Source organism: Parastagonospora nodorum (genome assembly GCF_000146915.1).
Source record: "Parastagonospora nodorum SN15 chromosome Unknown scaffold_10, whole genome shotgun sequence".
Classification (NCBI taxonomy): Eukaryota; Fungi; Ascomycota; class Dothideomycetes; order Pleosporales; family Phaeosphaeriaceae; genus Parastagonospora; species Parastagonospora nodorum.
The window spans coordinates 76,209-89,259 of NW_001884558.1; the positions used below are offsets into that span (position 1 = coordinate 76,209).

The window sequence follows — 13,051 nt, forward strand, 5'->3', positions numbered from 1 at the left end:
TACTCAGCCCTGCGATGCCATGTACGATATGCTGTCAGCCTTGGAGGTCAGTCTGGAGAAGGTTTCGGGGTTATTGACGCGCTCAGGCTCGCAAGAATGGACGGGGTTGGAAGTCATTTGCGGAGCCGTGAAGTTGCTCCGCATCGCATTGCCTTGTAGGCGGGCAGGTTGCGTGATGACCCGCGGTTGTACGAAGGGTACCTCGGCGAGAGGCTGCGCAGGCAGTTGGATGTCCTTTGCCACATAGTTTGCATGCAAGGCTACCCTGCTTCACTGGCTGGATGTACTCGTGAGTCAACGTTGGCTGGCTTGTGATGAGCATCGGAGGCTAGAATTTGCATCGGAGTCGAGAGTGTTGGACCCTGAAATGGGTGGAGAGACATGTGACAGAGGCTAATCATGTACCCCAGAGTTTGACCGGCTAAACTGCTTCAAGATCAAGACCGGAAGCAGCAACACTGCCGGCAGATGGTCCGAGGCTCGAGACGCGAGACGCAGTGACCTTCAGGCAGGAGAGGGTTTGTTGTTTCGTTTCATCCGCCTCCGCCTCGGGGCCGATCTGCGTGTGGCGGCTCTGGGGAAACAGGCAGAATGGCGCACCACTTTGCGGGCTGTGCAGATCGGGGCTGCAAACAGAAACAGAGGGAAGCCGCGGGGCGTGCAGAGGGACGATAGTGAGGACTCGCCTCATCCGCGGCAGCATTTCAGAGGCCGGGGGCAATTCAGGCAGTGGCATTCGGAGGCGGCCAAGCACAGGACGGAGTAGCGGATGAAGAGTCCGGGGCTGCGGCGTGGGCATTCCACAAGGGGAAACGCAAACGTCGCCGGCTGATTGTGTGCGACATGTGCTCTATCGCATCGTGGGATGGCAGGGTTGGGCTCCCTTGATCCCCGAAATGATCTCCAGACCAAGCTTACCACATGCGGCAACTCCTGTCTGAGCAGGCGTCGCGGAACCCGGGGCGAGGCGTGCTGGGTGTCGTGGGGGCGTCGAGTGACAGTCGTTGGTGTGCTTGGTGTGCTTGATGGTGCTTTTTCGTATGGCTCTGGACGCACTGAAAGGATGACGACGCAGGCTGCGCGGGCGACCAGCTTCCGTCCAGCACAGCAAACAAGGCAGGGCGCAGTGGTTGAGGGCCAAGTGGACGAGTCATCACTGCAATTCGCATCCGCACACGATTACAGGGCACATGGGATTGGCGGTCGAGCCCGGGCGCCAGGGTTGTCAGTCGTAGACAGATACGGGGCTGACGGGAGTGTGAAGAGGAGCGCAAGGGCCAGACACCGCCATTTTGACACGCCGCGTCGATTGGTACATGCACGTCCACCGCTCCTTTACACACAGGCGGTAAGACCAGTCATTGCGCGCTGGACTGAATTGTTTCATGCGGACCGCAACGCCCAAAGTGTATTTATTCGCGGAATTCATAATGCGAGGCGTGACCGCTCTTCGCATCCCACGTCTGGCCCATCTGATTGCCCTGTTCGAGACACTGCGCACACATTGCTTCTGACTCGCACTCCTGACCACCCCCGAACACACGCCCCGTGGGTTTTATAAAACACCCGTCCGCCCTCGCACCCACCCGAACTGGAGCCAGAAGATCGCACGCTGTTCCCACAACCCCATCGCATCCGCATCCTCGCATCCTCGCATCCTCACATCCTCGCATCCTCACATCCTCGCATCCTCGCATCCTGTGTCTCGCCTCGAGGCCCCCACCACTACCCGTTTAGGTTTTCGCATCCTGTTTCCCAGCCAAGCATACCGCCGTCATACATCATCGACCCGCTTTCGCCCTCGGACTACCTGCCGGCGCTAGACTGCTGTTTACGACAAACCCACTCGAACATCCCGAGCAGACTCTGTGCCGCCGATTACGCCCGTAGTCTCGTTTGTACAAACTCACGGTATATACATACGGAACAAGACCCACCCCGTACACTACGACACCAAACCACTCTTCACCACATCATGCATTTCGAATCGTCGCCCGGCTCGTCGCCTTCCAAGTCGATACCCATTAGCATCTCGCCCAGCAGGATGGCTTCACCCACTGGATCCTTCTGCAGTGTCTACTCGGTCGAATCATCCTCAAGTCGCGGTGCTTCGTGCGCGTACCCATCATGGCCCACCGGGACTTCGCTGGGCTACCGCAACGCCCCCACGTCCTTCATCTCGGACGAGGACCTCTTCGGTGGTGACTTTGACGACGACTTTGCCTGTCCTTACCTCACCGAGGCGCCTGCACCGCCCCGTCAGCCCCCCATGGCCCAGGCATTCCCCGTCCTTCCGCCACTGTACGCGCAGAAGAAGCCCAAGAGTGAGCGCAGGCGCAGCAGTGGCAAGAAGCAGCGTCGCACCTCCAAGCCCATGACTCCCATCTCAGAGTCGCCTGAGCAAGTCGAGTGAAGATCATGACGACACCTGTCTGACACTTCTACTATATCAACGTAAGTCGCCGCTCAAATACTCAGTCGCATCGCAATAACTAACAATCTGTCCAGTCATGTTGAGACCCACGTCATTGTGTAGCGCGCGCGTTGTTGTCGCGTTTCCACTCACGTAGCTAGCGGCAATGACTGCCACAAACTCTTGGCAGTCGCCCACCATTTCCCGGCTGACTCACAGGCATATTCATGCCTTGGGTACAGTCAACCATGACACCCACGTCATGTGCACTAACAAGGCGACGCTGTGCTGGCGGTGCCATTGTAACCCCAGACCAGCCTCAGCCACACCCGTGTGTCGCCATCACTCCAACGCGTGGGTGCTCATTTCAAGACACTGTGCTTGTCAATCCACGCGGGCCGTTCGCGACACCACCACGTCGCGCACGGTTGAGCGTACCGAGCTTATCTGGACCGCACACTTTGCTGCTGGTCCAGATTGAGCCATCATCTCATCGAACCTGGAGCGTGTGGTGCTTCCAGCACACTTGTCGCTTCGGGAAGCGCGAGGATCTTGATGAGAGGGCCCTGGTTGCCGGGCGGGATTGGTTGAAAGCGGTGTGATGGACTTGAGCATTTCCAGGCGTTTTGATTTTACTAGCATTTATACCCCAGCTCCGCATATCGGATGCACAGCGCTGTTTCCGCACACTGCGACCCCGAGAGGCTTGTTGTGGCTTACCACACCTCTCCTTTATGATACCCCACCACAGACATGGTTCTGCTTTTACCAATAATTCATCACAACGATCCTTCATCTCTTCTTCTGAACATGTCCACTTATGTGACTGCGAAGACCAGACTAGACAGCCTCGTCACACTGTATCACATTTGGCGTCATGGTCGAGCTGTGAGGCGCGCTCCTTTTTGGTAGATCCTCAGCGTCCCCGTGCTAGTCTGGTGATTTCGCTCGCAGTAATCGGTCCTGCAAATTCTTGGAGGCCAGGGCCGGCACTGGGACGAGGCTGCTGATACGTCGCCTCGGCCCAGCCCTATCTCGAGATACGAAGGTCAACGCATTTCATCACTCGATCCATCTTCAAATCACCTCGCAAATGCTGCCCAAGAACGCCCTCCTGTGATATCGCAATCGCCAAAAATAAGCTTCGCAACCCGCTTCTGGTAAGCGAGCTTACCAGTGGAGACGGGACTCTTCCACCCGTTGAAGCATGCACCCTCGAGCTCATCTGCACCTTTCCGTCGCTCGGTGCAGATGCTGTGTCGCGGTAGGTCAGACATGTGGTTGCATCCTACAGTGAATGTTTCGAGTTCAAGACAACCAGCGCCTGAAAAGCACGCGATTTGCGCAGTGCTTTCATCCCTTGCGGAAAACACTCGTGGGGGACAGAACCAGAGCGAAGGGACGCAAAATGGGTGGCTGGATTCACGGTGTAGCGAAGCAGGGTTATGTCAACTAGTGCCGGCGGTTGCAAAAACCACTGTGATCAATCCACCTCTCGGAAGCCATGCGCATGGCCCCAAGTAGACTGGCATACCGTTGGGTTGCTACCTAAGGTACTGCAGGTTGTCAACTACGACGGAAAGTACATTGACAACAGGGGTATCTAACAGCCCGACGTTCTGCACAGTATTGCCAACCTTCAATTGCGACGGCCAGGCCCTGTGTATAGCTTCAGGTACCCTGGTCGCTTTCCGTCGTAGGTGATAACCTGTAGTACATGTCGACAGATTTGCCAGATTGTTTATTCATGCTGCTTCAGGGGGAACTGATAGTTCACGTCAGTCCCTGGTGATTATTGACTAGCATTGATATAGCCGGACGGGCAGATGGACGGCTCAACCATGTGCGGAGAACAGATCGGTTGTGCTCTGTGCTTCGTGTCTACCAGGCACGCTGTCATTTCTGTGCCTTGCTCATCGGGTTCCTGGCCTGGGGACGCTGCATGTGTGAGCGGACTAAAGCGTCGTCGGGGGCTGCGACATGCTGGAACACATTGCAAAAGTCGGGTCGACCGTTCAATGGGTACGTTCCCAACGTCATGCGCGGTACTCTACTGTAACTTCTGGGGTTGGTGAGGCGCCAGAAAGAGCTTGGGCACTGCAGGCATCGCCCAGGGACCGCGATCTTCTTGTGCCACAAACTCACGTATCCGCTCCTACTGCGGGATGAGGAACGTCCCGCGAAAGCTTGGGCACCAAGACGTCGTTGCATGCGGAGGCACGCCTAACGTGACCAGCCCCTGTGCGATGGAATGGTATTGGATGCAGGCAAAGTTCAACAGAGCAGCAGTCGCATTGTGCAATCACCAAGAAAGAGATATCGATGGAGACGGTCGAGGTGTAGTAGAGGGTGATATATCATCCATTGGGACGACTGCGCAGGACATGGTGCACAACTAGCCATGGATCGTCCATGTCTCGGGCCGTACCCAGCCGCTGCTGCGCGTGATGATAGGCTTTGGGGGTGTGATTTGGCTTGCCGCCATCACGCCGGCTGGGCCAATAAGGCCTGCCAGCTCGTGTGCTCCCTCCGAATCCTCGTCTTTCGCACTCTCGTCCCCGTGCTACCTAGCCCTCTTAGAGGCTGAACTGCCCACGACATGCAGGCACGGTTGACTCTGCGGCGCGAAGTTAACCAACAGTTCTCATTCGACTGGGGGCGGCCACCTTGGCGACCAGCATGCGGCATGATTCTGCATCGTTGGTCGAGTCACCCAAGACCGTCGCGAGCTTTCGCGACGTCCAGCAAATGAGCTGCCTGCATTCACAACGCCTCGCGGTGCCGGTCATGCCTTTTCTTAACCACTTGCTCTCTCGTCGGTTCCAACCGTGCTAATCGACCTATTCTGAGCACATATTCAAGTCCCCTCTGCGCCTCTAAGCGCCGTTGATTGATAGGCCCGTGGCTCCCACGCGCATCACTGCACACCTCCATCGCGCTTCTGCTGCTTCCTTTCCTCCTCATTCTCTGTTTTACATTGCCTGTCGGTCTTTTCAGCTCGTGTTCCGCGCAGAGAAACACTCCCAAGGCTGCGCATGCATATTTGTTTAACCGCCAAAGTTGATCCTTGTTGGCCGAAGCGGGGCTGAACATACCGCTCTCGAGCCGCCGTGGATCTCTCGACAAGTGCTGTGCTCGGTAGCGCGCAGGTTGCAGTGAGTCTCCGGACATTTTTTAGTTTCATGTCGCTCTTCTGGAAGCCCCTGATTGTACTCTCGTCATCCATAATCGATACCAAGTCCTGTCGACATGCGCCTCTTGCGCGCTTGCGAACTTAACATCGACTGACCGAGCAACTGTCTCGTAGACCGCCCACAATGAGTACGGGACACTCCCGACAGCGGTCGAACTCGACAAAAGACTCTTCTATCCGCTCAGATATCAAGATAAAACCACCCACGCCTTCCGCGACACCCGGCACCGACGAGTTCGCATTTGATCCAGTGAGCGCAACAGCCTCTTTCCTGCTCGTCGCCCAGAGAAACGAGATTCTGTGCCTGCATCATGATACTTTGGCGGTAGAAAGACGCTTCACGCGCCATCGCGAAGACATTTCGTGGATTCATGCAGACACCGTTAGCGAGCGGGGAGGAGGTCGCCTAGTTGTAAGCTACGATGCAGGGTCCACTGCAATTGTGTGGGACTTGTTCACGGGCGATGAGGTTGCCCGATTCGCTTCATACGAGCAGATTCGTGTGGCTGCGTGGATGAGGAATGGCAATGTTGCTTTTGGTGAGTTCAGGCAGGCTAAGTGGCACCTGAATCGCTAACGACGTGGGAAGGAAACGCCCAAGGGAACATCATCCTATTCGAGCCTTCCACCTCCGAACATCTCTCCGCGAGAACCATTTTCGATCCCATTACAGCATTGGCACCAGCAGCTGACTGCAGAACGTTTGCAATTGGGTAAGTCTGGGAGACACGCCCGCCACTCGAGCTATGCTGATCACATACAGATATCTCAATGGTTCCATTTTGATCGCTACATTGCAGCCCTCTTTCACCATTCTCCACACCCTGACTACCCCAAGGTCTCCTTCCCCTATCTCGGGCTTGGCTTGGCATGGGTCGTCTTCAAAGCAAAAGTCGGAGATGTTGGCGGCTCAAACCGCTGATGGCGATCTCAGAGTTTGGAGCGTTCCAAAAGCTCCTCACAGCGGGGACGTACCATGTGTCATCCGTGTTCTTAATCAGAAAGAGCAGAGAGAGCCAGGCCCGTCATGGTTTGCTTGGTCGAAGAACGGCAGAATCGTTCAATATACAGAAGGGTAGGCATTATCTGCATATCTGCATATCCTTCGTGCTAATATAGCGTTAGACAAACATGTGTATGGGATGTCCGTACGAAGAGAGTATCTTACGAACAAGTGCCGACTGCCGATAGTATCGCCGCCATCTGTAATTACGGACCTACAGCCACGCTTTTCACGGTCGGGAGCAACTTCAGTATCCAGCAGTATGACATGAACCCTAACAATGGTCCCGCGACAATGGTCGCCAATGTACAACACGCCCCAGCAAACACGCCTCCGTCACCCCCAAATTCCTTGGATGAGCAACAGAAGAGACTGAGGGAGCTGGATGAACCTGTTACAGCTCGCCCGCTCAAAAGTGCGCCTCAACTGCTAGCTGATTCAGAGAGTGAGACTGAGGGAGTGGTCATGTCACCGTTGCAGAAAATTGCACAAGAGATGGATCAGCTGGAAGAGGAGCGACGTGACCGCCTGGGACCGCTTAGTCCCGTGTCAAGTCGAGGTTCACAGAGCTCAAGATCATCTGGTGGCAGTGGTCGCGCCCCTCGCTACCGCTATGATAAACCTTCTTGGGGTTCGTCAAAGTCTTCCAAGAGCGTTGCTTCAGGCACAGTATTCTCCTCCGGTACATCCTCATTTGCAGAAGCCTCGCGAGAAAGCGTTTCTATCCGATCAGCATCTTCAGCGGCTTCTGCTAGATACGGAAACTTCTGCTCTTCGGAAGGAGGATTCTGCGAAGTCCTGACGAGTCGAAAAAGACGCAAAACATGGAACTCTTTCCATTCACAAAAGCAAGACTCAGTGACGTGCCATTCCGACCGACCGAGCTTGGCCCTGAGAGGACTCCCGATGACCTTCGTCTCAACATGCTCAAGGTCGTTTTTGGCTGGGACAACGACATTGATGAACTTGTTCGGGACGAGCGTATGTTGTTCATATCTCAATTCTTGCGAACTCTGTACTAACTCCTTGCAGTCGCACGCCATCATGCTGATTCTGCTGCGGCAGTTCTCCTATCAAAATGGCTCGGCGACATTGGCGCTGACTTGATGGCATCCATGGTTGGATCAGAATCCATGACATCCACCGACTGGATGTTGCTTGCCTTGAGTAACATGGGACAAGGTTCACAGAAGAAAGTAGGCGAAGCCTTTGTCCAGCGTCTACTTGAGAAGGGTGACATTCATCCTGCGGTTGCCATCTTCTTGGGTCTTGGCGAACACAACGACGCCATCGAGGTCTACGTTTCCCGCAAGTACTACATGGAGGCCATCTTACTTACATGCCTTCTATTCCCTACAGACTGGAAGAGACAATCCTTCCTTGTCAGGAAGTGGGGAGAGTTCTCCGTCTCACATGGTAAAGCGGAATTGGCCGTTCGATGCTTCTCATGCATGGGTCTCGAGACCACAGAGCCTTGGTTCTCGCCCCGAGCCCAGGACGCCGTCTTTTCCGCACAGAAACAGGCCCTTTTAGGCTCCCAGCTCAGCCCGCCATTATCGCCTCCTAGTGTTGGAAGTAGCAGGGTAGCTGCCAGAATGGCATCGCTCAAACTTGTAACTGACTTCACGCGTGGTCCACAGCCCCAGCGGATCCGACAAGAGGACGAAGAACGTACTCCCATGAACGCCGGCGTTACCCCAATTGCAGAGTCAGCACTTAGTCCTTCCGGCGCCGCCCAACCCTGGAGAACAGCCAGAGACCCTTCCAGAGAACCATCATCAGCGAGGACTGCCACACCAGGCGCTTATAGAAGGAAGAGACTGCCATCACGCTCAGACACAGGACGATCTACCACGAACAACGAGGTCCTCGCCTCTCTGGCAATTCCTGATCGTGGCCAACGAGGCGAGTCGCACCCAAGAACTGCCGTTGATAATGTTGGTCGTGAAGCAGAGACACTGCCCTTCTCCACCCGCCGTGCCACTAGCGCGGGTGAGTCTAACGAATTTGTGCTATCTGCAGCAACCTATGCTCCTGTCAAGGCCAGCGATCATCTTTCCCTCCCCAGCCGTTGGTGTGTTCGAAAACCTCAGCCTCAAGAGGAGCGATTCCCGTGGTGGTTCTCGCAGCCGTAAACCACAGGACCTTCATCTGAACATGCATGAGTTTATTGTCGAACAAGCCCCAGAGACTGGCACAAGCCACAAGACGAGCCCACCGCTCACTGGAGCAAGCGGGATAAGCATGAAGAGTGCGAAAGTTCGAAGTATCGATCAATATATCAGCAGCCTTGACGAAGCCAACAACTACCCACGTAGTCACACCGCCGATCCCCTTGAAGAGAGGCCCGCTTCCCGAACAGCAAGAGCTCGCAGTCGACCACGGGAAGAGTCTCAAAACCGTGGCCGATCTGGTGTTCGCTACATTCGACCCGCAAAGAGATCGCCCTCTTCGCCGGTGCCCATGTCACCAGAGGATGCTGGTATCTATGCTGCCCCAAAATCAGACGCAGATGCCGATACTTACGATGACGAACGTTTCTACAAGATGAATGTTGCATCCCCAGTGGCGACAGAATCTGTCGCGAGCGGATCGGACCACTCGTAGTCGTGTGAGACACGGAGTCAGCAAGACAAGATCCTCATCCAAGGCTGCAGTGCGCCGTGCTGAGTCTCCGGAAGGCCCTATTGGCGGCCGAAGCAGATATGCTAGTCGAGCTTCGAGTCGTCGTCCGGCGGAGGATCGCGGTCGCAGTGCAAACCGTGGCGACAATTCTCCCGCTTCGCCTCAATCTATGCACCGTGAGGAGCATGAAACAGCTGCTGGACAAGAATTGCAGCGTCCGCGCAATAGAAGCACTAGTCGCAAACCTAGAGAAAATGCTGCCAGCACACGTAGGGAGCCTTCCACTGAACGCCATGCGCCACGAGACCGCTCAGTGAGCCGCAGGCCGCCACCTCTACGTGAGGTCAGTCGCACGCGTCCAAATGTGCGGGAGGCATCACCAGACTCGATGTTTTCAGGCCGCTCTGGTGCCTCGCGTATGAAGAACACCACAATGTCCAGAAGAGAGTTGGCTGCCAAAGAGCTAGCAGATCGTCGATTGTCTCTCGCTCGACGACCTTCAGCGCCTCAGATTCCGGACCCTGGAGAGCTTGCGTTTCGACGACCACATTCCGGCCGCTCAAACACAGACGATATGCTGAATTCAGGCACCATGTACCGCGACCCTATTCAGCGGAGCCAGACAGCTGACCCGGAGATGATTAGCAAGTACTCGCCGGCCAACAGGATGACTGGTGCAACGTCTACCACATCCGTGCCTATTGGTCTGCCTGCCAATCCGCGTGCTATGCGCCACCCTCGCTACATGAGCGCGGAGCCTGATCACGACGACGTTCCTGCAGTACCTAGCATACCGATCAACCTGCAGTACAAGCCAACAACACAAGAAGAGTCAAAGGATGATCTCGGGCCCCTGCTTCCAGCGACAACATTCGGCCAGCCCATAGTGCCTCCTTCGCGTGCGGCTTCGGCGCCTCCTCAAGAGCTCTACCAGAACCAGGGAACGTCTTCATACCCCTTCCCAAGTCGACGACCGTCCGTTGGCAGCGCTCGTGGTCATCAGAGGCAAAACACTTCTCCCGAAATTCTGCCCCCTATGAATTACAAACCGCCATCAGTCCGCCACCCATTACGGCCAGTATTGCTGAGACTATCCATGAAAACGAAGTTGTAGTCATTGATGTTGATGAAATCTCGACACCGCCTGTACTCTCTCAACTCCAGCATCTGGCGACTCCACCGCCGCCACCACCTCCACCGCTAAACCTTGGTGGTCCTGGTAACCTCGGCATGATCAACATCGCCATCGACGAGCACTCTGGTGGAAAGCCAATGGATGTATCGCCAACGGGTCCCTCTGGCACCACTTCCCCCCAGTCCCACCGCCGTGGCCGTGGCAGCGTCAGCGACAACCTGGGCATGACCTTCAAGCGAGTCACCGAGCGAATGCGTAGCACTAGCAGGTCTCGCGCCAAGTCACCACCAATTAGACGTGCCACAGATGTCGCCCCTTACGAGAGTGTGCCAGAGTACTCATTCCCCCGCGGAGCCAACCAGCGCTCTCCCTCCATCGATGGTAACAACCACGACAACTACTTCAACAACATTCCGCCGCCACCCCCACCGCCACCCCAGCCTATGGAGCAGGTCATCTCACCCATCGACGACCAAGCCTTCTACAAGCATCCCAAGGAGCTCCGTGCCAATATGCCTCCCGCAACACTGCAGCCCGGCGTGTACCAGCCCGACAACACGCCCATGATCTGAGACGTCACCTCACGGATCGGCCTCCAGCAACCCTGAAGAGAAGGACCGCCCCCCCCCCCCCCCCCCCCTAAAAACAATCCAACTGGGAGGACCGGAACCACCAAATTTTGCATACTCGAAGCCATCTCTCATACCTGTTATTTATCGTCCCGGATTCCAAGCGCAGCATTCATTCATCTCACGTGTCATTAGCGGGAACCTTGTGTCGTCAATTCCTCATCTTCATCATTCTATCAAAGACTCTGGACCGGAAGAAAAAAAAGAAACTTCTTTACTTCCAAGCGCTTCGCGGCGGAAATGTCGGATACCCCTTTTCAGTTCGCATCGAACTCTACGTTTGATTCCATAGGCACTTTGGTGCACGCGGAGGCAGCGTGATACGTTTTCCATCTTGTTATCATTCGGCATTAGCATTTGTGGTTTTTTTTTACCTTTTTCTTTCTCTGTTTATATTTCTCTTCGGTGGAAACACGGATTGGATGTGTGTTGGATGGGGGTGGTTTGGAGAGGAGAAACAGTGTGAGATGAATCAGGAAGAGATGGATTTGGGAATTCTTTTATTTCTACGTAATGTAAATGCTCGCGTTTCACTTGCCTCTTGTGCTCGCTCGTTCATTCATGTCTCCGTGCCATCTCTCTCTCCCAAGATCCCGAAGCAACATAACATCGTCAGTTTGTCATTGTTTGTGATCATTCTCCACTTTTTACACTATACCAAAGACATAGCGCCTCACGGCATAAAAGTCGTTTTTAGCTCATCGCTTCGTAACGCTCATTTCATCGCTATTAGTTATCAGGCGGGAGTATGATAGGTATAGTCTAGTCAGAATGCAATACAACTTCTTCAAGTTTCCACGACCTTGTTCGTTCTAACATCCTAACTAGTCAAATTCAATTGTTCCATTTCTACCCTTGGTCATCAACACCGTAGCATTGCACCCTGTCGAGCGATATGCAAAGTCTGTCGATGGCTTTGCAAAAATCTCGACAGATACACGGAATGCAATTATGCCAATGTTTTTGTCAACTATCGACTGCTGCATAATGCTTCTCGCAAGCTATCTCAATACATACATCAATCCGTCATGTCCAAACAGTAATGTCTCGTATCTCATGACTAGATACCACTATCGTGTGTATGACTCTCCTCTTCGGTTGATCTATTCCCGTAACATATTCCGGTGTGTATGGGAATATCAGATATGCATGCCCATTTGCATTCGCTTGAGGTGATATGTAGGGCGCTGATGAATATGTGGCGACTTATCGTATGCTTGGTGTGCTGTTGGTGGTTATCACGTCGAGTAGGCTGCGAGGCTGACGACGGCGATTCCATAGGACACTATGCCCATTGCTCCTACTGTGGGAGATTCAAGCTCACTCGATATATTCATGTAGCGGCATCGTTACTTGCGACTGGTGTGGGCGCGGGAGCAGCAGCGGGAACGGGCGCAGAGTCGGCAGGACCAGAAGTAGGAGTGGCAGCAACATGCCCACCTCCCCTAGCTCCACCACGGGCACCGCGTCCTCCTCGGGGTCCAGGTCCAAATCCACCACGACCGCCACGAGCATGTGTCGATGGCGCCTGTGGGAGGAGGGCCATTGAAGCGGGGGTTGAGAGCAGGTCGGGCTACTTTTTCTTTGCGCTCAAGAACCTGTACGGCGCCTTGGGCAATTTTGATGGGACTAGCAGCCATGGCCTTGCGCAAGCCCTCGGGTTCAGTGAAGTCGACATAGGCGAACCCTTTTCGCTTGTCAATCTCAACCTTATCGATTGCACCAAAGATCTTCAGGGACTCTTCAATCAGCGGCTCAGTGATGCCCTGCGAGGGATTGGCGTGCTTTAAGAAGGCTTGCTTGCTTGTTGCGGCAGGCGCAGGCGGCGGAGGTGCGGCTCTTGGTGCAGAACTGGCAGCCGGAGTAGGCTTTGCTGCCGTATTGTTGGCTTGTGCGGGTGGAACGGCGTTTCCTAGCAGCAGCATGCTCGGTTGGCGGGGGCCGCGAGGCTGCTGGGCCCTTGGGAAGTGCTGGAGACTGTGCAGACTGATGCTTCTTAAGAATCTGGGGCGCGGGGTGCAGTTCGAAGTCTTAGTGGGTGTCTGGGTTTTGG

At 54.9% G+C, this 13,051-nt stretch overlaps 8 protein-coding genes across 8 annotated transcripts in view; 3 read left to right on the forward strand and 5 right to left on the reverse strand.

The window, feature by feature from the left end:
• Positions 1 to 3: 3 nt before the first annotated feature.
• SNOG_06704 (hypothetical protein) lies at positions 4 to 703 on the reverse strand (the record flags this gene model as incomplete). The annotated part of the gene is made up of 2 exons (XM_001797015.1): positions 4 to 234; positions 428 to 703. 2 exons carry the CDS (start codon positions 701 to 703, stop codon positions 4 to 6), a joined length of 507 nt encoding a protein of 168 aa, XP_001797067.1.
• Positions 704 to 1,975: 1,272 nt separating this feature from the next.
• SNOG_06705 (hypothetical protein) lies at positions 1,976 to 2,413 on the forward strand (the record flags this gene model as incomplete). The annotated part of the gene is made up of 1 exon (XM_001797016.1): positions 1,976 to 2,413. One exon carries the CDS (start codon positions 1,976 to 1,978, stop codon positions 2,411 to 2,413), a length of 438 nt encoding a protein of 145 aa, XP_001797068.1.
• Positions 2,414 to 2,898: 485 nt separating this feature from the next.
• On the reverse strand, positions 2,899 to 3,168 carry SNOG_06706 (hypothetical protein; the record flags this gene model as incomplete). The annotated part of the gene is made up of 2 exons (XM_001797017.1): positions 2,899 to 3,019; positions 3,134 to 3,168. The coding sequence occupies 2 exons, from the start codon at positions 3,166 to 3,168 to the stop codon at positions 2,899 to 2,901; spliced, it is 156 nt and encodes a 51-aa protein (XP_001797069.1).
• Positions 3,169 to 3,343: 175 nt separating this feature from the next.
• On the reverse strand, positions 3,344 to 3,690 carry SNOG_06707 (hypothetical protein; the record flags this gene model as incomplete). The annotated part of the gene is made up of 2 exons (XM_001797018.1): positions 3,344 to 3,447; positions 3,588 to 3,690. The coding sequence occupies 2 exons, from the start codon at positions 3,688 to 3,690 to the stop codon at positions 3,344 to 3,346; spliced, it is 207 nt and encodes a 68-aa protein (XP_001797070.1).
• Positions 3,691 to 5,330: 1,640 nt separating this feature from the next.
• Positions 5,331 to 5,584, reverse strand: SNOG_06708 (hypothetical protein; the record flags this gene model as incomplete). Its single annotated transcript, XM_001797019.1, has 2 exons — positions 5,331 to 5,380; positions 5,509 to 5,584. 2 exons carry the CDS (start codon positions 5,582 to 5,584, stop codon positions 5,331 to 5,333), a joined length of 126 nt encoding a protein of 41 aa, XP_001797071.1.
• A 1,849-nt stretch (positions 5,585 to 7,433) lies between these two features.
• On the forward strand, positions 7,434 to 9,216 carry SNOG_06709 (hypothetical protein; the record flags this gene model as incomplete). The annotated part of the gene is made up of 3 exons (XM_001797020.1): positions 7,434 to 7,590; positions 7,642 to 8,601; positions 8,678 to 9,216. The coding sequence occupies 3 exons, from the start codon at positions 7,434 to 7,436 to the stop codon at positions 9,214 to 9,216; spliced, it is 1,656 nt and encodes a 551-aa protein (XP_001797072.1).
• Positions 9,217 to 9,826: 610 nt separating this feature from the next.
• SNOG_06710 (hypothetical protein) lies at positions 9,827 to 11,536 on the forward strand (the record flags this gene model as incomplete). Its single annotated transcript, XM_001797021.1, has 2 exons — positions 9,827 to 10,209; positions 10,314 to 11,536. 2 exons carry the CDS (start codon positions 9,827 to 9,829, stop codon positions 10,939 to 10,941), a joined length of 1,011 nt encoding a protein of 336 aa, XP_001797073.1. The 3' UTR covers positions 10,942 to 11,536.
• Positions 11,537 to 12,443: 907 nt separating this feature from the next.
• Positions 12,444 to 13,051, reverse strand: part of SNOG_06711 (hypothetical protein) — a gene marked incomplete at both ends in the record, with an annotated part of 1,859 nt that continues 1,251 nt past the window's right edge. The window contains one exon of the mRNA XM_001797022.1: positions 12,444 to 12,968. Within this exon, the coding sequence (XP_001797074.1) occupies positions 12,444 to 12,968 (525 nt within the window). The remainder of the gene's footprint in view (positions 12,969 to 13,051) is intronic.